The 24,741-nt window shown below is 42.2% G+C and overlaps 1 protein-coding gene across 1 annotated transcript in view; it reads left to right on the forward strand.

Annotated features, from left to right (window-relative positions):
• The window catches only part of LOC109910745 (5-hydroxytryptamine receptor 2A), an 80,180-nt gene that overhangs the window by 17,925 nt on the left and 37,514 nt on the right, over positions 1 to 24,741 (forward strand). The window contains exon 2 of the mRNA XM_020509988.2: positions 16,849 to 17,049. Coding sequence (XP_020365577.2) covers positions 16,849 to 17,049 — 201 coding nt within the window. The remainder of the gene's footprint in view (positions 1 to 16,848; positions 17,050 to 24,741) is intronic.

Consider the following 24,741-nt stretch of genomic DNA (forward strand, 5'->3'; position numbering starts at 1 on the left):
CAAACTTTAATCATTTATTTTAACTGCAACACAATAGTTGAAATGTCCTCTGGGTTCAAAAAAGCCACCCCAGGCATTTCCACAGCTCTCAAACTGCATGTCTGGCCCATGTGTGTTGTATGCCTGACCTCCACTTTAAGGGCATTTAAATGGTTATTGGATAAACATATGGATGATAATGGAATAGTTTAGGTTAGATGGGCTTCAGATTGGTTTCACAGGTCGGCGCAACATCGAGGGCCGAAGGGCCTGTACTGCGCTGTAATGTTCTATGTTCTATGTTCTATGTGACTGTACACCTCACTCATGTCTGACTGTTGACCTGATCCACATGTGACTGTACACCTCACCCATATCTGATGGATCACTTTACCCATGTGTGGCCATACACCATATTTTTGTCTATTCTCACCATGGTAGTGTTCACTGTGCAGTTTGCACAATTGAGGAATGTGGGTGTGGAGCTGGTGTAGTCAGCAGTATCAGTATCCAGTAAACAGTATCCCAGCTCCTAACAGTATCTAAAGCCTCCCTAAACCGCATGAGCACCTCCATTATTCCATTCCAGCTTCACCTTTGTCACCTCATGCCTTTTGAGAGCACCATGCATTCTCCAAGCCACCTCAGATTTCCCCATTTCACCCCTGTGCCCACTGTATATTCTCCAGAGCCACTCTCCCAGTACACTCTATGTGCAATCCTCAAATTCCATGCAATATCAATGGAAAATATCTTACATTCCAGTGAAATGGAGTGAAAACACAAGCCTCTCACCATCTACTTAAAGCCTGCACATTATTAATCTAAAAGGAAAACAATCTGCACTGTGGAAAAAAATCCTTATAATCCTTTTGTCAACAACCTGGAAACCTCATCAAAGACAGCCTTGTTATTACAACTTCTTGTGACAGTCATTCATTCTCAGATTATCTTGTTGTACTGAAACCTACTAGCACTTGAAATTCAGCCAAACATTCATAATGGCTGCAGGTGTACACACAGTAGACTGTTTTCTGGGGAGGAATATACAGGGGTTCATTTCAACTTCAAAACTCAGTACCTCTAAATCAATGTGCTGGAGCAGGTGGTTAGGACTTTTCCAAATGCCAAAGTCAGACATTTCTTTATTATCCAGGCCATCTAAATCATAACTTAAACCTGGCAGCACAGTCTGACAGAACATTCTGTAATATTTTGTTTTTTTTTCACATTGGAAAAACACTGCAATGAACAAATATGATTTTAGGCTGACCTTACCTTTTAAAGAACAGATCCATAGGATGAATCACTACATAAAAACACATCTACATTAAAATACAGCATCTATCAGGGGCATTTTCAGGTGTGAAAACAATCACGCTTGCTATTCCTGACCATTTAAGTGGGTTTTCTGTTTTCTCTGCAAAATCTCAAACCTGCTGTGTTTTTAAGAAGGTTTCAAAACCCCATCACCGTCAGGAGTGTTGTTTGGTAGAAAATATTTTCTGTGCTCAGTTCAAACTTGGGAATATCATCAGCAGATCCACTTTGTACACCGAGGCATTCCCAAATTCTCAAAAGGTCAGGAGACAATGCTGCAGGGTCGGGATTGAAGGGGAAAGATCAGATTTCCTCTCAAAAAAGAAGTCAGAGTGGGACCACCAAAACCTGCCTCGGAACCCAGACAAAAATTTGGATGAATGTCACTGATTTTGGGTATAATTACACAACAAGCCACCATTATAAATGAGAGCTTAGGAACTGTGAATGGATAAATGATAGAAATGCACACAGATTTATTGCTATTAATGTTGATAGTGTCTATGATTTGACATTGTGAAACAAAATGCAAGAAAATGTGGATGCTCAGTAAAACATCTAACTGTTTTAAATTCACTTAAATGTGGTGGTCCGGTGAACATCTGACTATGGGAGCAAGACTGAGACAGGAAGCAGTCGTGTTGCATATAATTTCAAATGCATCATAAAAAACACTGGGGGCTAACTTTTCCTCTTTGCAAATAGCTTCACCAAGATACAACTAATGGGGATGAATTTATATCTGAAATCATTACTAGGAGTTTGTGAAGCTAATATGTCCCAACCAGCAAAATGAGATTCCTGTGCACTGAAGCATCTTGAGTGGTGTCAGGAGAACACCAGAAGCCATGTCTCATGTTTATTTCAATGATAATGCAAAGCAAGACATAAACAAAGAGTTGTGCAATATCAGTAGAACATGTGGGGTGGGGGGTGCAGGGGTGGGGGTACTGGACGGTGTTTCGCTTGTGTTTATAGGCAGGGAGTAAGTTATGAAGAGGCCATATGGAGACTACAGAGAGATACAGATAGGTCAAGTGAGTGGGCAAAGACCTGGCAAACAGAGCATAATGCAGTCAAGTGTTAAATTATCTGTTTTGACAGGAGGAATTTAAAAAAAGGGTATTATCTAAGTAGTGAGAGATTTCAAAGCTCTGAGATGCGATGGGATCTGAATCACAAACTGTCAGTATGTATGTACATCAAGTAATTAGGATAACTAATAAAATCATTTGTTGTGAGGGAAATTGAATACAGAATTAATTAGGTTATGCTTTGGCTCTACAGGCCACTGGTGAGACCGCACCTGGAGTTTTTGTACAATATTGGTCTCCTGATTTAAGAAAGGGTGTTAGATAAATTGGAAACCGTTCACAGTAGGTTTATGAGATCCATACCAGGAATGGACAGGTCTCACTAGGAAAGGTTGGAGATGCTAAGCTTTACCTACAGGAGTTTAGAAAGCAAAAAGTGACCTGATTGGAACATATAAGATCCTGAGGCATCTTGATAGAGTAGGTGTGGAGAGGAGGTTTCCTCTCATGGGAAAATCTAGAACTAGAGGTCAAAGTTTCAGATTCAGGGATTGCTCATTTAAAACAAAAATGAGGAGGTTTTTATTTTCTCTGAGGTTCACAAGTCTTTGGAACTCTCTTCCTCAGGAGGTGGAGGAAGCAGAGTCTAAATATTTCTAAGGCAGATGTGGATAGATTTGTGATAATCAAGGAGGTCAAAGGTTATTGGGAATGGGTGGGAATGTGGAATAGTGTAGGTTTTACTGAATGATGGTGCAGGCTCAAGGAGCTAGTGACTTACTGCAGTTCCTAATTTGTACCTTTGAATGTTTTGTGTTACTTTGAGATAATTTATTGTTATGTACTGTTGTGTGTGTCATATATTTGAGATAAAAAGTGTTCTGTTAGAGATTCCGTAGGGAGGATTTCACAGCTGCACCTGAGCAGAACTTAATATGTGAGTGAACAGTATGCCATAGCAAAATAGGCATTTGAGCAGGAGAAAGCCATTCAGCCCATCGAGTCCATATCAACATTTAACAAAATCATGCCTCATACTCCTGCTCTCCCATCTTTAGCCTTTTAGAATCTGATCTATTTCTTTGTTAAATACATTCAGTGACTTGGCCCTCATTGTTTTCCATGGTAGAGAATTTGCCAGGTTTATCACCCTCTGAGTGAAGAAATCTCTCCTGATCTTAGTTGGAAATGGCCCATTATGTATCCTGAGCCCATGATGCCCTTCCTGGAACCCCATCCAGGGAAAAATCATCCCTGCATCCGCACCTCTCCGAAGTTTATACGTTGTAATGAGATCCCCTCTTATTATTCTAAACTCCAGTGGATACAGGCCCAGTCAATAATAGCCAGATGCTGTTGCTAATCCTCAGATCCAGCCGATAACCCCCAAGCCAGTTGTTAATCCTCAGACACAGTTAATAATCCCCAAACCATTAATAATCCTAAGAACTACAGCCTAGAATCCTGCCAGTGAGGAAAGAGGCCATTTGGCCCATCACGTCTGCACTGACCATCCGAAGAGCATCCACTCAGACCCTTCCCCTCACCCTATCCCCATAACACCACTTTTACGACGGCTAATCCACCTAGTCTGCATATCCCAGGACACTATGGGGCAATTTAGCATTGCTAACCACCCTAACCTTGGACTGTGGGAGGAAACTGGGGCACTCGAAGGAAACCAAAGCAGAGTCAGGAAGAACGTGCAAACTCTACAAAGACAGTCACCCAAGACTGGAATCAAACTCAGGTCCATGGCGCTGTGAGGCAGCAGTGCTAACCATGAGCCAAGACCCAGCCAACAATCTCCTGTTTCAGTCAATAATCCCCAGAACCAGTTGATAATCCTCAGACCCAGGCAATAATCCTCAGAGCTCATCCACGTTCTCCACTGAGGCCCAGATTAGTTGCAATCTGAACAACGTGCTCACTAGTGAGCCTGTTAGCAGCAAATGCGGGTGAGAAACAGCCTGTGATCGAAGGAGCATGAGAGAAACAAAATCTCTGATTGGACAAGCAGCTCCTCGCAGATTCTATCACAGATAGTATGAACTGCCGATGCTGGAGTCAGAGATAACACAGTGTAGAGCTGGAGGAACACAGCAGGCCAGGCAGCATCAGAGGAGCAGGAAAGCTGACATTTCGGGGCGGGACCCTTTTTCAGAAATGGGGGAGCAGTAGAGGGCCCTAAAATAAATAGAGAGAGGAGGGGTGGGGCTGGGGAAGGTAGGTGGGGTGGTGATAGTGAGTGCAAGTAGGCAATAGTGGGGGTTAGTCAGCGAGGTGGGAGGAGTGGATAGGTGGAAGAGAAGACAGACAGATTATTTCTGAAGAAGGGTCCCAACCCGAAACGTCAGCTTTCCTGTTCCTCTGATGCTGCCTGGCCTGATGTGTTCCTCCAGCTCCACACTGTGTTATCTTATCCTTGCAGATTCCGTCTCTCTCACATACAGGTGAGGTCTGGCTTTGACTAGTTCCTGGCCAATTCTGGGGATGAATTTCGCTGATGCCCCTGTGTATGTTCAAATGGAATTCACTGACCACATCCAAAGTCAGAGAAGGCCACTTGAGGGGGAGGTAGTCCAAGGTGGACATTTAAAGGCATGAACCCAGTACCATCTACACCCCTCCTCTCCCAGGCTCTGCTCCTGGGCACTCACCTGGCAAAACCAGGTCCCCTTCTATATACATACTGGAGAACTCCATACATAGGGAGGCTCCATTCCTGATTTGACCCCTTAGCTGTCAGTTGTGAGGAATCGGGAAAACAATGGTCTCTCCTTCATGGACTACGAGGTCCAATGCGTGTCACATATTGCAGCTGCTGAGCTGAATCCCAGAGACTGCGTGGCAATTGAGAATTGGTCAAAGATTGAGTTAACTGACCCACTTTTCCATCTGCCTGCGTAAATGTATACTGTTTCCTCGACCTCTTAAGATGTGAAATCACAACATCAGTTCTGACTGACACATGCATGCCAGAATCTGTTCACGATTGGAGGACGAACTCAATTTGAAGAGCACAATGAGAAATGAAAACATGTCGAAAGTCACAGTGATTGCACCCCTGGTTGTAACCTTGTGCAATGTCGGCATATCACTGTAATTCCAGTGCAAATGTCACTCTACAGTTACTGCCAGCACTGGTCTTTCACTGTTCCCTGAAGTGATAAAAATTTATTCCTATTCTTGGTCCTTGTTAGACCCAGATACAAAGTAGTAAAAGAGAGAAACAAAGTTAAAAGTTAAGCATTACAAACCTTCATAGAATAAGCAGTGAAAAAAGAAATGAGATAATAGTTAATATTAAAGTCCTTCTTAATATAAACTAGAAGAGCTTGAAGGGCAGCAGCCCATTGCTTCCTCTCTCTTTCTTTGCAAAGTGTATGATCTGAAAACCATTCAAAAGTCATCTTAACCACTCGGGAGAGCTCCTGAGTAAGATTTTTCTTGGAGTCTACCCCAATAACTGAAGCAAAGGGAATTCAGCATCTACAATTATTTCAGAAAGTGCCAGCAGCTTATGTGTGCAGAGAAGTTTGGGAATTGGAACACCACTGCAATAATCCGTGACTTTTTTATTTTTGATGATTTGGCCAAAGTATTTTAAAATTAACACTCTGCAGACCTTTCATTTTCCTTTGTTTTGTGAGCTTCTATGTTAGTTTTTACTTTTGAAAGAGGTCGACATATTTGCATAATCCAAAAGGTTTGTGAATAAACCTTGCATTTTTGTTGTTACTAATAAATCAGGTACTTGTCATTGACAAAAGAAACCTGGCTGCTTTACTTCTTAATATTGAACCTGACAAAATCTGAGACCCACGTACCTGGCCTTATCACCAACCTGTAAAATTTCTTGTGACTGTAAAGGAGTGAGACCCTTTCCAACCTCAGTTGTGAGACAGTTCAACAGTGACTGAAGGATAACCCAGATGTCCCTGGGATGAAACACAAAATTAGAAGCACAAATTCAACTTAAACAGTATACTGTCGGGGTTATTTTAGTGATCTACAAGCTGGGCATGACTGAGAGCTAAATACTCTATGGTATAAGATCTTTTTTAAGGAGAGAGGAGAAAGATTCAAAAAAGATATGGGGGCAATTTTTTTTTTTTTTTTTTTTACACAGAGTGGTTCATGCGTGGATTGAACTTCCAAAGCAAATGGTGGATGCAGGTACAGTTACAACATTTAAAAGACTTTGGATAAGTAAATGAATAAGACATATTTGGAGGGATATGGGCCAAGCGCAGGCAGGTGGGACTAGTTTAGTTAGGGATTATGGTTGGCATGGACTTGTTTGTTTCTGTGCTGGAAGACTATATGACAGGGAGAAAGAGAAATCTGGAGGATAGCAACATTGAAAAAACACACATTCACCACAATGGAAAGAAAGAAAAACATCAGTAATGGTGACCAAGCAGTGGAAACAGTATGAGGCAGAACTCGGAAACTGCAAACACCATTAGTGCCTGCCGAATGTTGTTTAGACACTCTACAGTCCTCCACTGTACTGATGCAGCAGGATACAGGTGACAGAAATAACCACATTGTATCAAGACATTTGAATTTTCACAGAGATTGGAGGAAGCACCGCTCAAGGAGTAGTGGTAATGAACTTGTGGAATACCTTTAGATAAATAATCGCGAATAATTGGGTAGAAATTTGTGGGCTCCCTATCGTTAACAATCAGCAGTGACTGTTTGTCTTGAAGCCTCTGTCTGGGCTTGCAGAAAAGAACCACTTTTGGGGAACAATGTCACATCCCCAATATACACAGATACTAAGGCTGCTTTATAGAGGCGACTTTTCAGGTATCCAAGCAAACACTTCACATCCATCTTCGACCCCTTAAATTTGCTAGGGGTTGAACCTGAGTTTCTGAGGACCTTTCGAGGAAATTCACATATGTCACACCATAATGGGATCTCTGGAGGCCTGCATGCTAAAGTTACATTCATTTTGGTGAATTTACCTTTTTTAGTGGAACTGTAAGCAGCTCTGGTATACTCCTCTGGGTCCCACAGCATCTCAGATGGTCTCACGCAGTCTGCGTCTCCCAACCACCTTTACCGAAGACTGCTGCCAGCAAAGCAAGGGGCAATAATTCTGCTTGCCATATTGCAGGAAGGCTATGGAGGTTTTGGAGAGGGTGTAGAAGAGGTTTACCAAGATGCTGCCTGGATTAAAGCATATGATCTGTAAGGAGAGGCTAGAAAAACTCCGGTTGTTTTCTCTGGAGCAGCGGAGGCTAAAGAGAGACTTGATGGAAGTCTATAAAATTATGAGATGCATAGATAGGGTTGACAGTCAGTATCTTTTTCCCAGAGTTGAAATGTCTAATACTAGGAGAAGAATTTAAAGTGACAGGAGGAAAGTTCAAAGGTGATGTGAAGGGGAAGTTTTTTTTTACATAGAGAATCATAGGAGTCTGGAACGAGCTGCCAAGGTTGGTGGTGGAGGCAAATACAATAAGGGCATTTACAGGACTTTTAGGTAAGCACATGAATATGCAAGGAACGGAAGGATATGGACCAAGGGTGGGCAAAAGGGATTAGTTTAATTTGGCGATAGTAGGAACTGCAGATGCTGAAGAATCTGAGATAACAAGGTGTAGAGCTGGATGAACACAGCAGGCCAAGCAGCATCAGAGGAGTAGGAAAGCTGACGTTTCAGGCCTAGACCCTTCTTCAGAAATGGGGGAGGGGAAGGGGGTTCTGAAGTAAATAGGGAGAGAGGGGGAGGCAGATAGAAAATGGATAAAGGAGAAGATAGGTGGAGAGGAGACAGACAGGTCAAAGAGGCGGAGGTGGAGCCAGTAAAGGTGAGTGTAGGTGGGGAGTTAGGGAGGACGGACAGGTCAAGGGGGCGGGATGAGGCTAGTAAGTAGGAGATGGGGGTGGGGCTTGAGGTGGGAGGAAGGACAGGTTAGGGAGGCGGGGACAAGCTGGGCTGGTTTTGGGATGCAATTGGGGGAGGGGAGATTTTGAAGCTTGTGAAGTCCAATTGATACCATTGGGCTGCAGGGTTCCCAAGCGAAATATGAGGTGCTGTTCCTGCAACCTTCGGGTGACATCGTTGTAGCACTGCAGGAGGCCCAGGATGGACATGTCGTCTGAGGAGTGGGAGGGGGAGTTGAAATGGTTCACGACTGGGAGGTGTAGTTGTTTGTTGCGAACCAAGCGTAGGTGTTCCTGGCTGTGTTAGGCTATGTTCATCCAGCTCTACACCTTGTTAACATAGTTTAATTTGACGTCATGTTCAGCACAACATCGTGGGCTGAAGGCCCCGTTCCTGTGCCGTACTGTTCTATGTTCTAATGAGGCCATGCTTCAGCACAGAGCTGCCTTGGTGTGGGCGACAGGTCATCACAATTACGGAACGGAGATCCACTGTTTCAAAATTGTGCCAACTAAGAGAAATTAGACTTCAAGCCTTCAAGAAAAATATCCAGGGGGTAATAAAAGTGACCCAGTCAGTTTCAAGACAATGATAAGGAGACTACACAAACCTCACGTCAAGACTCGAACCAAGCAATGCTTCCAAGAGCAGCACAGGAAGCATTTCAGACCTAACAAATTTGAACGAGAGCAGAAGTAAACTGCAGCTACAAGACAGAAGCCCAGGGTGCATCGCAAGATCTAGGAGCAGGCCAGTGTCTGGGTCAAGCTGGTAAACTGACCAGACATCGAGAGTTCGCCTGAGTTAAAGCAAAAATCCCATGTATGAAAAGGGAAACTTTTAAGTTGCGCAGTAATTTAGTCTGAAAGGGCGGTTATTTAAAAATCATTTGTAGCTCCAACTGAGCAGCTCTTCCACAGCACAGATACCGTTAAGCAGCTGCAAAATCAAAACCAAGACAACCACAAGATTAAACTTATAGATTCTGGGACAGGAGAACTGGGAAATCATTAACCACACCACTTTAAGCAGAGTGTTACAATTTTGTCAGACAGAGAGCCTTAACACATACAGACAGAAACTGCATGGGTGCAGGGGCATTGTTCTCAATGTTAAAGCTATGCCACAAGCAATTTTCCAACACATGCTCGAAAATCTATATGCGCTTCCGTACCAAAGACATAAAGCAGAATCTCCTGAGTTTAGTTCTGATGAAATTAAACAAATTGTTGCTTACATTAAAGGAGATGGAAAGAGGTGACTATAGACGTTTGGCTGAAATAGTTTCCACTCTATTTTCAAACTGCAAATTGTGAATGTCTATAATTAATAATGTGTTTATCAAAATCAATTCTAAGAGACTTCAGTGAAATCTGTTTAAGAGAGACTAAGGACTGAACTTTTGCTCTCAAGTTAGGAGTGTAAATTCCTGGGCAAATATTCCCGATTCTGTAAACATGATTTAGGAGAAAGATTTTGGGAGAAGCAGGGTAAGGATTGGATGAAGGAAGGGCGGTATGTGGTTGTTAACAAGAGTGATGCCTGCTGCCCTGGAAACAGTGTGGAGGCAACCGCAGGGTTATCAAAATGGCACAATTGAGGAAAATGTGGCTTTATTTTAGTTAGAATAAAACTAATACCACAAACAAAACAGCCCTATAGCCCTCAATCTTCACACCCCCCTCCAATTCCCCAAACACTCCCACATCCACACCTGCCACTCAATTGCCTTGGCCCCTCAAACCATTCATGTCAACTATGTCATCTCCATGACCCATTGTAGTTCCAGTGCCAATTCATGACCTCTTTACTCATCCCAATGGTCCTTTAAAGTTGCTATGCCAACTCTGATGTCTTGATTATGTATAGCCCCTAATCCCAATATAGAACTAACTCATTATATAGCCCGTATATCAATATAGTACCAATCCCACTCTCACCCACTACATCTTACCCTTAGAAAATTAAACAAACACACCTTCCATGAGAATAGCTCAGCAATCATGTTGAGATAAAATAACATTCTAAGGGTCTATTGTATGCTTCACAGTTTTTCTCATTCATAAGAAAATCATTCAACACTTTTAAACTCATCCATGTACGTAATCCCTTATAAAAGTGAGCATTTTGTTTAAATTAGTAATGCTTTATGAAAACAAACATATGCCCTTGCAGCTCCAACTTATAGACCATTTGGATATGTGAAATTGCAGACTCCAACCCTACCATGATAATGAGAGGCCATAATTCAGTTATGCAGAACAAAATCTACAATCCTGTTAATGCTCCACCAGTCTGCACCTCACCCCAGTCTGAAATTCACCCTCAGTCAACCCTTCATCCCAGTCTCCACCTCACTCTCAGCCTCCATGTCCAGCTCATCCTCAGTCTCCACCTCGTACTCAGTCTCCACCTTACCCTCAGTCTGCAACTCACCCTCAGTCTGCGTCTCCGTCTCCGTCTCCGTCTCAGTCTCAGTCTCCACTGTTGTGATACTGGTCAGTAACTAATTGGGAATTAAGGGGTAGAACAGCAGGGCTCAGTACCAACTCCTCAGTACTTATATAACTAAAATCTTACCAGCACTCACAGCAACACACCTATCTATGATGTTACATTTTTCAAAAATATTGTACCCATAGTGCAAAATCATCATCATTGATATGTGGATTTATTTTAAATATCCAATCTATTAAACGTACAGCCATTAGAACTGATTTTCATTGATTCACCTGACAGTGACAGGTATTGATTAACAATCAGTGCACACACACAGTGGATTAATTAAACTAATCCATTGTTAAACACAACCAAGTAAATCCTTTGGGGGAAAAAAACTTATTCCACACTCTTTAACCAGGTCTGCTGTTTCTCACAATGTGGTGTCATAAACCCTGGGAACCCTCTCTCTCTCTCGGCTATTTGCTCCATCTGCCTTTCCCCTTGCAGCCGATCATTGCACAGTTAGCAGCTTCCTTATAGTGGGTGTAGACATCCCGTCAGGAAGGAAGATGGTTTCTCAAGAGGGACAAGCTGGCATGTGAATTGAGCATGTAACCATACAGTGACCATTGTGGTTTAAAACGTGCAGGAATCATGGAAATGCAGGAAAGGTTGGGAGAGTGAGACAGTTGTCCTGCAGTTGCTCTCATGCGCCATCAAGTGGACAAAAGTATTTCTGGCATAGGCATGGATTAGTAGATGTGTGATTTGAGACATGACCATTGTTCCCTTTAAGATCCATGCGTTACAGTGCATCAATTGGGAATGTAAGGTACACTGAAATAAACAGGCCACTCAGAAACAATATCAGTAAATCTTGCAGCATTATATTAATCAGCAAAGGGGCTTGTTGGCTGAGGCAGTTCGCTGCTTAGTGTGGGACGCAGGATAATGCCAGCAGTGTGGGTTTGAGGCACTGGCACTGACAAAAGTCTGGAAGGCATTGACAGAAGCTGCTCAAGGTGAAGCATGGGCAGGTAGTGAACAGGAAATCAGCCTCTGGTAACTGGGGCACATGAACAAAGCCACCACTTGTAATAAACTGCCCAAGGGCAAAACAGAGTAGTGCTTAGAGAAGTAAAAGCACGTGGCACAAAGACAATTCAATTCTGGACCTTCTTCTGCCATTCTAGTGTCACCTCAATCATCACAGCAACCAGCAAGCACTCTCTAACTTTCATCCAGTCCTGAGAAAACAAGGTGGCCAGCGAAACAGGGAACGGTGGGAAAATGACTCATTAGCGAAGCTCAGTTGTTAAGCAGTCATTTCAAAATAGCAGGGAAGCTTCCGTTCTCTCATCTCTCCCGTATTTTCCAGAGACTGATGTTGTTCATGTTACTTTGCCAAATTCCATATTTTCCTGGAGGATGCACATTTGTGGAAAGGTTGGGGTTTGTAGCTGCCTGATTTGCAACCACAAGATCCATCCCACGGTCCTCAACTTTACCTCACAATTCGCACCAATTTTATGCCCTCACCCTCACCCTCACCCACCTGCTGTGGGATTTCAGTGCTAGGGCTCACTCACATTTGAATCAATTGAGGCCTTTATCCAACTTGACTGACCCTGGCGATACCACCCCACTTGCCCTGGCATCTGGCATCCACTGTAGCTCCCTCTGAGACTGCGGTTTCAACAGTGACCAGCCTTCCCAATGGCACTGTTTGCATTCGAGAGCTGCTGGCTTTCTATGAACATGTAAATAAGGAGGAGTAGGCCATTCAGCCCCTTAACGCTGATCTGACTCTTCCATATTTCCACCCACACGCAATATCCTTTCATTCCTTTGTGTATCAAGGATCTACCCAACTCTGCCTCCAAAATGTTCCGAGACTTTGCTTCCATTGCCTTCTGAGTAAATCTTATTTTGAAACAGTGGTGCCTAGACCCTCCCAGCAGAGGAAACATCTTACTTTCGTCCTATCCAGACCCCTCCGGATCTTCTTTCAATCAAACATCCTTTTACTTTTCAAAGCTCTAGCATGTACAAACCTAGCTTGATCAGTATCTCTGTTTTCATGTCTTTGGTCAATCGTTTGGTGACCACTAGGATGGTGAAAGAGGAACTAGATGCTTTTCTTTTGCAGTGCAGTTCCAATGCTGCTATTCCACAGCTTCAGCCACAGAGAACAGACTGCATTGTGGGAAAAGGACTGAGAACCTTGCTGTGAACATTGGTGCAATATTGAAAAAGAAAGTGTCATGATCATCAATTGCATTCTTTAAGTTAAATTTCCAATGTGCAGAAATTGGTTTCACCCTACAAATAGCACCTTGGACAGCAGCTCTAACTGACTATGTCCTGGTCAACACATCTCCACAACAAAAGCAGCGCACAGCTCAGTCCTAACTTATTTTTCAAAAGGCACCAATATAATTCAGCATCAAAGTGAGTCACTAGGGGTAGGTTTTGAATTTCCTAAGCCTACGTAAAACTCGTAGCATTGACTGTCCCTTAGAGGTTTTGCTGGTCACTGTATCCCTGTCATTGCAGTGTTGTGATTTAAATGTAGCAAACACGAGCTCCTGGAGTTGGAGGGAGCCCTTTGAAAGAAACTATATTTACTTCATTTGCCTTGAGGTTACCCATCCCTGGAAAATCTGTCTCATATGCATCACCTCAGTCATCTCAATTATCTCCCCTAATCAAATAGATGTGATTCCATTTTGTTGACCTATTTTCTGCTTGCCTGAGTCAGTGGTGAAGAAACCTAATTACTGCAGGTTGCCTAGAAAAAGATGATTGGAACTAACACAGGGAAAATTATTCAACTGTGAGATTAAGAGCATTTAAAACATGTTTCTCCATAACGGACCCTTGCTCTGATGGTGTACTAACCCACTGTCCTAGTTTGAGCCTCCTCAGAGTTCAATGGAGTTATATTCCTCAGAGGAAGGAAGCCCATTTGGTTAACTGGCTGTGCTTGCTGCCAGCAGGGGGCACCCTCACCAATCACTGCTAGTGGTGCCTCAGGACCCAGGTAATATGGCATAATTTTGTGATTCTTGCATCAATAAGTTTTATAATTTAGAATTTGGAAATACCAGCATGTTATACATCTTTATACTTTAAATTTATGGAGTGTACCAATCTGGTGTCCCCAGAAAATGGTTAGTTACAATTGTGCCAGTGTTAATCTGTTTATTTGGTGCAATGCTAGTCTGAAACAAATTGCAAAACCAGAGTCCCAAAGGTGCTCAGAAAGAACCTTCACTGTTTCATTCCCCAAGTGAAGCAACAAGAGGGGCAGCAAGGAGATTGGTGAGCAGAGTGGCGAGGGGAGTGATGAGCAGACTGATGAGGGGATTGACGAGCTAGGCAGCAAACGAAGGCATTGAGTGAAGCAGACAATGGGCAATGAAGGAGTGGCAGCAACAATGACATCAACAACACAACTTCCTGTGTCAATGCGTTGGCAGGAGGTATTGTGTTCTTGACAATCACAATGAGCTGCTCTTATTCACCACTTTGACGTAGACAGAGGATTGCAAATAGATGGTACATCTAGCCTTTTTGTTGGGAGAATTCTGTCTGTTGTGGGAGGAAATAAGAAGACGGGAAAGAATCATTCAGAAGTAATTACACTGTAATCCTCAGATTTCTGAAAGAGTTTGAAATTTGCAACTTTTCTTCACGGGAAGGATATTTTAAAAAATGACTTGTTTACAATGTAGGGCTTTTAAAAGTTATAGTGTATTCATCAATCATGATGGCTATTTCCTATTGAATGTAAATGATGACAATGTATTAGATAGTCTTGACAACTAAAATACACCTGAGAAATCACTTCTGGTCTTATGATGGAGAGATAGCCATTGATGAAACAGGTGAAGATGGTTGGGCCCAGGACATTACCCTGTGGAACTTCTGCAGAGATGTCCTGGAGCTGACATAATTTTTCGCCAATAACCAGAAAGTGCTTCCTTCTGATACCCATTAACTCCAGTTTTGCTAGGGATCCTTGATGTCACACTCTGTCAAGCGCTACCTTGATGTCAAGGGCTGTAATTCTCACCTCACCTCTGGAATTCAGCTCCTTTGAACCAAGACCCTAACGGAGTCAGGAGCTCAGTGGCCCTGTCAGAACCCAAGCTGTGCATCAGTGAGCAGGTTACTGTTCAGTAAATGATCCTTGATAGCACTGTTTATGACATCTTATTGATGATCGAGAGTAAACATGGGGCAGTAATTGGCCAGGTTGGATCTTTCCTGTTTTTTATGAACAGGACATACCTGGGCAATTTTTCACATTGTCGGGTAGATACCAGTCTTGCAACTGTACTGAAACAGCTTCGCTAGGGGAGTGGCAAGTTCTGGAGCACAAGTCTTCAGTACTATTGCCGGTATGTTATCTGGGCCCATAGCCTTTGCAGTATCCAAGTGCCTTCAACTACTTCTTGATATTGTGTGGATTGAATCAAATTGGCTGAAGACTGGTATCTGTAATGCCAGGGACCGCTGTGGGAGACTGAGATAGATTATTCACTTGGCAATTCTGGCTGAAGATTGCTGTGAAAGCTTCAGCATTATCTTTTGCACTGTTGTGCTGGGCTCTTCCATCATTGCGGATAGGGATATTTGTGGAGCCTCCTCCTCCAGTGAGTTGTTTAATTGTCCATCTCCATTTACGATCGAATGTGGCAGGACTGCAGCAATTAGACCTGGTCTGTTGACTGTGGGATCACTTAGTTCTGCCTAAGCTACTTGTGGTGAACTCCCCCACACTGAGTACATTCTGTTAACAAACGCAGTACATGTTATCAAAAATTACTTTCCGATCTGTAGATTGGGTGCCTGATCTCTATGGTTACTTACTTTCAAGCTTTTCCATTCATCATAAAACCCAATTCAGTTCATGAATCAGCTGGCTCAGGCTTCCCTGGGCTACCTTCACAAATTAATGTTTTGATCAGTTCTGAAGAAGGATCACTAGACCCGAAATGTTAACTGTGCTTTCTCTCCACAGATGCTGCCAGACCTGCTGAGTTTCTCCAGCAATTTCTGTTTTTGTTTCAGATCAATGTAACTGCCCTTGAAAGGAAAATTCCCTACAATGAATCTCAGAAATAGTAAAAACTGCCGATAGTGGAGTCAGAGATAACACAGTGTAAAGCTGGAGGAACACAGCGAGCCAGGCAGTATCAGAGGAACAGGAAAGTTGATGTTTCGGGTTGGGACCCTTCTTCAGAAATAGCTGACGTTTCGGGTTAGGACCCTTCTTACGAAACTTTCCTGCTCCTTTGATGCTGCCTGGCCCGCTGTGTTCCTCCAGCTCCACACTGTGTTATCCCTACAATGAATCATTGCATTAGAAACTAGAGACATGCCTACATTATATTACAGCAACTAATAGCAGTGTTTTAAAATGTGAAATCATTTTACACTTAGCTTTCAGAATGTTCCTGACTCTTCAGTGACCTACCATTTTCTTCACTAAGTCTCTGGAGTGTAAAATTCCACCCTATGCCTCTGTATGTTAAGTCAAGTATCCCATTTTTTATTAAAAAATTCCTCAACTTGCTCTGCCACCTATAATGATTTGTGGACATGTATAGCTGTTATATATGCATATATATCTCCATAGGTCTCTAGGGAGATACATATGCATATAATCACGCCCTTTGTCATATTGTCTCTCCCACCAAAATTAATCATAAATGCCTTGACCACATAGTGTCTAACCTTCAAAAACTCTTTGGAACACCCTGAGGTCATGAAAGGCACGATAGAAATGAAACTTTCCTTCAAGTTCAGTCTTGTGGCAAGTTACTGGTGTATTGTGGGAGAGCTAACAATTTGTGAAAGTATATACAGACCATATAAAAAGTATGATAAGGGCCTGAATCTCTGATGACTTTTTTACCCTGCATCCCACTTATGACGAAGCAGAATTTGCTGCTTTTTTGAAGATTGTCTTGATATATTTTGTTGAACCAAAGATTGGACTCTGGATCTGCTCTCATTCTTAAGTTATCACACAGGAACTTAAATAACATAAACATTTGCTGCAGATTATTTAAAGCCTGTAAGTATTTAAAAACAAGAATAAATCTGAAGTTCAGTTATACTCCAAATGTTTTCTGACCTACTTGTTCTTTTGTTTAGGATACATCTGGCCATTTCCTGCCAAACTGTGTCCCATTTGGATTTATTTTGATGTGCTATTTTCAACTGCATCCATCATGCACTTGTGCGCAATATCTTTGGATCGCTACATTGCAATACGGAACCCTATCCATTATAGTCGCTGCAACTCGAGAACAAAAGCATTCATGAAAATAATTGCTGTTTGGACAATATCTGTTGGTGAGTGCATAATATGTCAATGCCCAGAGTAAGATTACAACTCTGTCTTTGTTTGTCTCCTCCTCATCCTCTCCTTCCTCAAGATTAAGATATATGATGCAGACTAATTGCAGCCTCTAAGTTTTATTAAAATTATGACAATGGATAATAAGCAGTTTGTTGATCATATGAGACAAAGCCTTTGAGAATGCTAATCGGTGTGGTAATGGCACACTATACAGACAGGTATAAACAGAGGACCAATTTAAGAAGGGAAGATACAACCCACTGGGAGCTAAACAGAAAGGAAAAAATACATCAGAGTTTGACTAAAGAATGGTTTGTCATGATGGAGTAGCACATCTCCTTTCCCAACTTAACTGTGATGGTGTCTAGCCTGGACTTACGATTGAAAGTCTCTCCTCTCACCTAGTTTTACAGGAAATAAACCTCAATGAATACAAGTGTTTTTACATTAATGCAGTACCTTTCCCACCATCCCAAAGTGTAGTCATGTAGGAAACACAACAGCTAATTTACACGCAGCAAACTCCCACTCAATGAATTTAGAAATACTGACTGGGTGCTGATCGTTAGGCAAAATGCCACAGGAAACTCCCCTACACTTCTGTGAAAAGTCATGCAGAAGATTTTAAGTCTTTCTCAGACAAGGGTGTGAGTTTAACGCCTTATCTAAGAATGAGCACCTCTGATAGTCCATTGTTACTGCATTGACATGTCGGCCTAAATATCTATCCTCAAATCTCAAGAATGAGACTTAATTTGACAGCTTTCTGATTAAGAACATCACCAACTGAGCCACAGTTCATACATCAACGAGTATCAGAGTAGTTTCTGAGCTGAAAGATAGTTTGAAAACCTATTGGGTCAAATAGTCAATCCCTTTAGGCAGTATTTCCACCCTTCCTTCAGTGGCCAGAGCCATCAAGTTTCACTCAGATCAGGACTGCTATTCTCACCCAATGAAGCATAAACCTAAGCTATACTGCCAAAGGAGGTGATATTAGGATGGGTATTAGGATGGGTATTCAGCCAAGATGTATGTCTTTAAGAGTATCATAGAGTAGAAACAGAGGTGGGGAGAAGTTTAGGAGTTGCATTTGAGAGCCCAGTTTCTCAATAGCAGAAAGTAAGGTAATCAACGGTGAGGTGAAGGAGTTGAGAGATCCTGAAAAGTTAAGAGTTAGAAGTATGGCGAATCCCTGAGGAATATAGACATGAATGTATGTGGAAGAGTGAGGTTCTGGAAAGATTTGAATACAAAACTGACCATTTTGAAATTGAGATGTTGGCATATTGGATCAGTGCACACAATGGGAATGGGAATTCATCCAGATGAGGATACTGTTATGATCCCAGCTGATAGTAAGACTGAACAAGTCATATCCTAGAATAAAACCTGGCTTGATAGATCACTTTTTAAATATTTATTTAGTGAACATGGTGGTAAATTACTGAAAGATATTAACCCACGGCTACACATTCTCTTTAACATCAGAACACAAGTTTATCAGAAAAAAAGAAATAAAAGGAAAAGTTTTCTAAATATAGAAGACAGATAGAATAATCTTAAAAACACACAGCAAAGTAAAGTCACATCCTATTTCCCAACACCATTTGTTGTAGATTTACAAGTCCAGAAAAAGTTCCCCCCACCATCTCAACTTTAGGTTTCTTCTTAACTGTCTCTTTATGGTTTCTTTGCTGTGGACTGTGAAGACAAATTGATCAGTTGCCTAAACTTTCTCCATTCTAATAACCAGCAGATTTCTAACCAAACTCTCCTGGTTTGAAAGCTGCACATTCTAGACCCTTCTGATGAGGCAACTGGGTCCTTGAACTGTTCTGAACTCCTCCCAGGAGAAAAACCAAACTTGCTTCTGAACTCAACCGTATTGTTTTCTGAATTGAGCTGCTTTTAAAACTTGCTCAATCCAAGATTCTTCTGAACTGGAAATAAAATTAATGGCCTTAAATATTTATCTTACCTGCTAGAAACCAGGCAAGGTAAATATCTTATCATTAATACCACGAGGATTTGCAGATACCTGATTTCTGACAAATATTGGAGTAGGTTCACCATTACAGAAGGACTGTCTGACATTGCTTTTCCTTTAAAACCCTTCATGTAAATAACCAATGCCCACTTGCCCCTGATGAAGGTGCAGCTCTCTGAAAGCTTGTGATTTCAAATAAACCTGTTGGACTATAACCTGGTGTCATGTAACTTCTGACTGTGGAGGATAAGAGATGGGAGATGTTGTAAAAGGTATTCAGCCCTGAAAGAGTTAAGACTGAGGACTACGTTTAGTGCCAGCTTTTGTTCATGGAGTGAGGGCATGGCTGGCTGGGCCAGCATTGATTTCGCCATGCTTGGGTGCCCTTAAGATGGTAGTAGCAAGCTGCCTTCTTGAGCCACTGCAGCTCATGTGCTGTAGGTAGACCTACAATGCTATGGAATATGTGCCAAGGGAATGGAATTTGTGATGAAGACTGAGGGCAATGACTTTGGTCTTCCCAAGGAAGGAAATGTTACCTCATCCTGGACTGAATGTTAAACATGCAACGTGATAAGACAGAGAGAGGTGAAAGTCAGGTACAGCTGGATGACACATATTTGCATATGAAAACTATGAAATAGGAAACATTTCTACATACAAAGCATGTTAGAAACTTCAAACTCTCTCCCACAAATGACAACTAATGCAGAGCCAGTTGTTAATTATAAATGTAAGATAAACATATTCTTGTTATTGAAAGAGACATGAAGCAAAGGCAGGTAGGTATGTGGAGTTAGCAGGGTCAGAGACCCTGGGCCCCAATGTGGCCCAGGGCTCCACTACCCCAGCCTGAGCACAGCACCCCTGAATTTAGCATTGCAGATCCCCCAAGTACCCCGGACCCCATTTAAGATGCCTGGAGTTAAATGTGAGTTTAGTGAGTGGTAAAACAGGTTCAAGGAGTAAAATGCTTCCCCACCACCCGCTCCCCCCCACCCCCCCCACCCCCTATTCCTGTTGCTATGAGATGACACAGACAGACTTGAGTGAATGGCACAAAAAGTTTTTTCATAATGAAAGCACCAGAGGCCGATCATCTGGTGAGGCAGTAGTGTGAACATGTGCAAGCCTCTGCCACCAGAAACCCCTGCCCTCAGTGAGGAGTCTAAACCAGTGGAGGCACTCTGCACATGGTGCTGGGAAGCAGGGAGGCCTGCTCAGAGCTGGGACTGGATAATCAAGCCAGGTCTCTGAAGCAAGAGGGACAGATAAAGCCTACGATGCACTTGTTGGCAACAAAGAGTGGAAGTAAATTGGTCCTTCCCACTCACTCTTTATTTTCATCTTCCTTTGTTTTCAAATAGCCGCAAGCAGAAGAGTAAAATACATTGCACGTTTGCAAAGGACCTGTTTCTACTAGAAACAGGATGGCTCAATAGGCAACACTCCCACTCTCTGAATCATTTGTCGGTTTGAATTCCACTTCAGGACATGAGCACAGAAGTTAAACTTGACACTCCACAGCCATATAGGTTAGGTGGTTTGGCCATCCTAAATTGCTCATAGTGTCCAGGGATGTGCAGGTTAGGTGGATTAGCCATGGGAAATGCAGAGCTACAGGAATAGAGTGGGTCTGGGTAGGATGCTCTTCGGAGGATGGGTGTGACTTGGATGGGCTGAATGGCCTGTTTCCACAATGTAGGGATTCAATTATTCTATACAGGCAATGTGATGAATGGGCTGGAGTCTACTCACAAGTCAAATTGCACAAAATTTGGAACACAATACAGGACAATCTCAAATGTCTGCTCTCAACATTTGCATGTTGGATCTTTAAAATTACTATTAATACAGCCCTGTTTGGGATCACATTTGTATGCATGAGCGTTCTTAAGTTGGACATTTGTATTTTGAGGACCGCCTATGCTGAGGGAGTATTGGACTGTTGGAGGTACCATCTTTCAGAAGTGATATTAACCTCGGACGGCATCCTTCTATCATCACAGCTGGGACTTAACCCAAAACAATATTGTTAATATTCATCTCTCAATCAGCATTACAAAAACGGATTATCTGGTCATTGCCACATTGCTGTTTGCAGGAGCATGCAATGTTGCCAATTTGTTGCTGCCTTTCGCAAATTCCAGTCCTGTGGTTATGCAAGGCGCTACAAAGACCCAAATCGCTTTCTTTCTTTCCCTTACTTGTCAAAAAGTCCAGCAGATGCCATGGCAAAACTGTATTCATAGGATACACTATGGTGCTACATCGGTGTATGAAAGCATGAGGAATCAAGGAATAAATGCAATCAGGCAATGCGAAATGAAATGAGCCAGATGCAGGGAAGTTAGAATGTGGAAACATGTCCATGCACTGACCTTTTTACCTGGGATTTCATTATATAGAGATAAACAGGAAATGAAGGAGTGTTTTAGAGTGTAAGATTATAAATAGGCTTTCTGTAAATTAATAATTGATGATATTTGGATGATACTGTGAGATTAGACATGATACTAATCGAGTTAGTCTACGTGTCAGCATGTTGAGAAAGGGGAAATATTGAGAGGAGGTTTGATATTAAACAGGTCACACTCCAAGCAAACTTAGTAAGCAGCTACGATGCGTAGAGGTACAGTCAGCACTGGGCGTATCACAAATTCACATACTCTGGAAAGCCTTTCTTTCAGAGAAACTCAAGACAATTCTGCTGCTGGAGCTCTGCTATCAATAGAGAGCTTCACTCACTAGCTCCTTATTACAAGAAATTGCAGCATGCTGTATATGATCACATATTAGAAACGAACCATGCAAGCATCATTCTTTCATAACATGGTCAGCATGAGTCGTCTTTTAGATACATTCACCCAGTCCAGACACTCCACAGTATCTCAATCTAGGGTCTCCACAATATCCCAATCCAGGCATTCCAAATATTCCAATCCAGATATGCCATAATATCTCAGTCTATCGTTTAGTTGTGCAGAACTTAAATGTCACTGAAAAGAGAGACAAGCTGCCGAAATTTTTCATCTTACGTCCCTCAGAACATACACAAGAATGCAATAATTTACGCAATCACAACAATTTTCACGACAGGAGAAATGTTGGCAAGTCAACTCTGGCTGTCTTCATCTTTCAGAAATAATGAATAACTATAGGCAGCTTGGATAATTCAAAACAGGTACAATACTTGGACATATTCGTTTTGCTTACAGGTAACATATGAGTGCGTGTCACTTCTAGCAATTATAAAGGAGCCACCTTGCAAGCTTATTCAGCAAGTGCTGCCCTATCATGGAATCACAATTAGCCATTCTCATTCTATTTTGTGTTTGGGTATTAGCTAGTTGAATACAGTCTGTAATGTTAATATTACAAACCAATGAATGAATATGCTGTTTAATTTGATCAGCCAACCATCACAACGTAAAGTCTAAGTACTGGGCCACCCAGAGTGTAAAAGGCCCGGACGGGGTGGAATTTGTCATATGTGTCCAAGAAAGTTTCCTAAATCGCTATGTAGAGGGCCTACTTGGGAGGGTGCAACACTGGACCTCCTCTTAGGAAATGAGGTCAGGCAAGTGACTGAAGTGTCATTCGAAGAGGACTTTGGGTCCAGTGACCATAACTCTCTTAGTTTTAACACAGTTATGGAAAAAGATAGGACATGTCCACAGATTAAAGTGCTAAACTGGAGCAGGGCTAATTTTGGGTCCATTAGGCAAGATCTAGCAGAGATCGATTGGGTGAGTCTGTTTAAAGGAAAAGGAATGACTGGCAAATGGGAGGCTTTTAAAAGTGTGATATCAAGAGTCCAGGGACAGTATGTCCCTGTTAGGGTGAAGGGAAAAGCTGGCAGGTTTAGGGATCCCTGGCTGACAAGGGACATTGAGGCTCTGGTCAGGAAAAAGAAGAAGGCATACATTGGGTTTAAGCTATCAGGCTTCAGTGAATCCCTAGATGGCAATAAAAAGTGTAGGAGCACACTCAAAAGGAAAATCAGAACAGCAAAAAGAGGGTATGAGATTTATCTGGCAGATAAGGTTAAAGATAATCCCAAGAGGTTTTATAACAATATTAAGAGTAAAAAGGTAGCTAGGGAGAGAATAGGTCCCCTTAAAGATCAGCATGGCCGACTATGTGTGAAGCCACAGGAGATGGGGGAGATTTTTAATGAATATTTCTCCTCAGTGTTTACTAAGGAGAGAATCATGGATGCTAAGGAAATAAGGGAAACAAGTGGGGATATTTTGGACCGCATACACATTATCAGAGTGGAGGTGTTCGCAGCCTTAATGCACATTAAGGTGGACAAATCCCCTGGGCCTGATCAAATTCATCCTTGGACATTGTGGGAGGCTAGGGAAGAAATTACAAAGGCCCTTGCAGAGATTTTGCTTCATCATTAGCCACTGGTGAAGTTCTGGAAGTTCTGGAAGATTGGAAAATGGCTAATGTTGTTCCATTGTTTAAGAAAGGTAGCAAAGACAAGCCAGGTAACTACAGGCTGGTGAGTCTGACATCAGTGGTAGGCAAGTTATTGGACAGGATACTGAGCGTGATGATTGAAGGTTATTCCATAAATGATCTGGATGTGAATGTACAAGGCATGATTTGTAAGTTTGCAGATGGTACAAAATTAGGAGGTATCGTTGATAGCGAAGGTTATCAAAAGTTACAGAGGGATCTTGATCATTTGGGGAAGTGGGCTGAGGATTGGCAAATGCAGTTCAATACAGATAAGTGTGAGGTGTTGCAGTTTGGAAAGTCAAACCAAGGTAGGACTTATACAGTAAATGGTAACGTCCTGAGGAGAGTTGTAGAACAGAGTGACCTAGGAGTACAAGTACAAGTACAAGTACATAGTTCATTGAAAACAGCGTCACAGGTGGACAGGGTGGTGAAGAAGCCATTTAGCATGCTGGCCTTCATCGGTCGAGGCATTGAGTACAGGAGTTTATGTTACAATTATATAAATCGTTGGTGAGGCCGCACTTGGAGTATTGTGTACAGTTTTGGTTACCCTGTTATAGGAAAGACATAGTTAAACTGGAAAGTGTGCAAAGAAGATTTACGAGGATGTTGCCAGGACTAGTAGGCCTGAGTTATAGGGAGAAGTTGGCCAGGATAGAACTTTATTCTTTGGAACATAGGAGATTGGGGGTGACCTTACTGAGGTATATAAAATCATGAGGGGCATAGATAGCATGAATGCATACAGTCTTTTTCCCAGGGGTGCGGAAGTGAAAACTAGAGGGCATAGCTTTAAGGTGAGAAGGGAAATATATAAGAAGGACCTAAGCGGTAACTTCTTCACACAGAGAGTGTGCATATATAGAATGGGCTGCCAGAGAAAGTGGTTGAGGCAGGTACAAAAGAAATATTTAGAAAGCATTTGGATGAGAAGGATTTAGAAGGATATGGACCAAATGTGGGCAATTGGAATTAGCTGAGTGGGCACCATGGTCAGCATGGACCAGTTTGAGCCGAAAGGCCTGTTTCTATGCTGTCTTACTCTATGACTTAAGTGCTTGGCATTACGCTGGCTCTGAAATTCGTACATGATTTTGCTCAATATGTGGTAGGCACAACCTCTTTTTTAACTGACAGTAGCATCACATTAGTGAAAAATACCACTCAGATAGCCACTACATAGTAACGAAGGTGAAATTGCTTGTTTAACGTGTTCTTC

The sequence above is a fragment of the Rhincodon typus genome, chromosome 11, assembly GCF_021869965.1.
Source record: "Rhincodon typus isolate 14 chromosome 11, sRhiTyp1.1, whole genome shotgun sequence".
Taxonomy (NCBI): Eukaryota; Metazoa; Chordata; class Chondrichthyes; order Orectolobiformes; family Rhincodontidae; genus Rhincodon; species Rhincodon typus.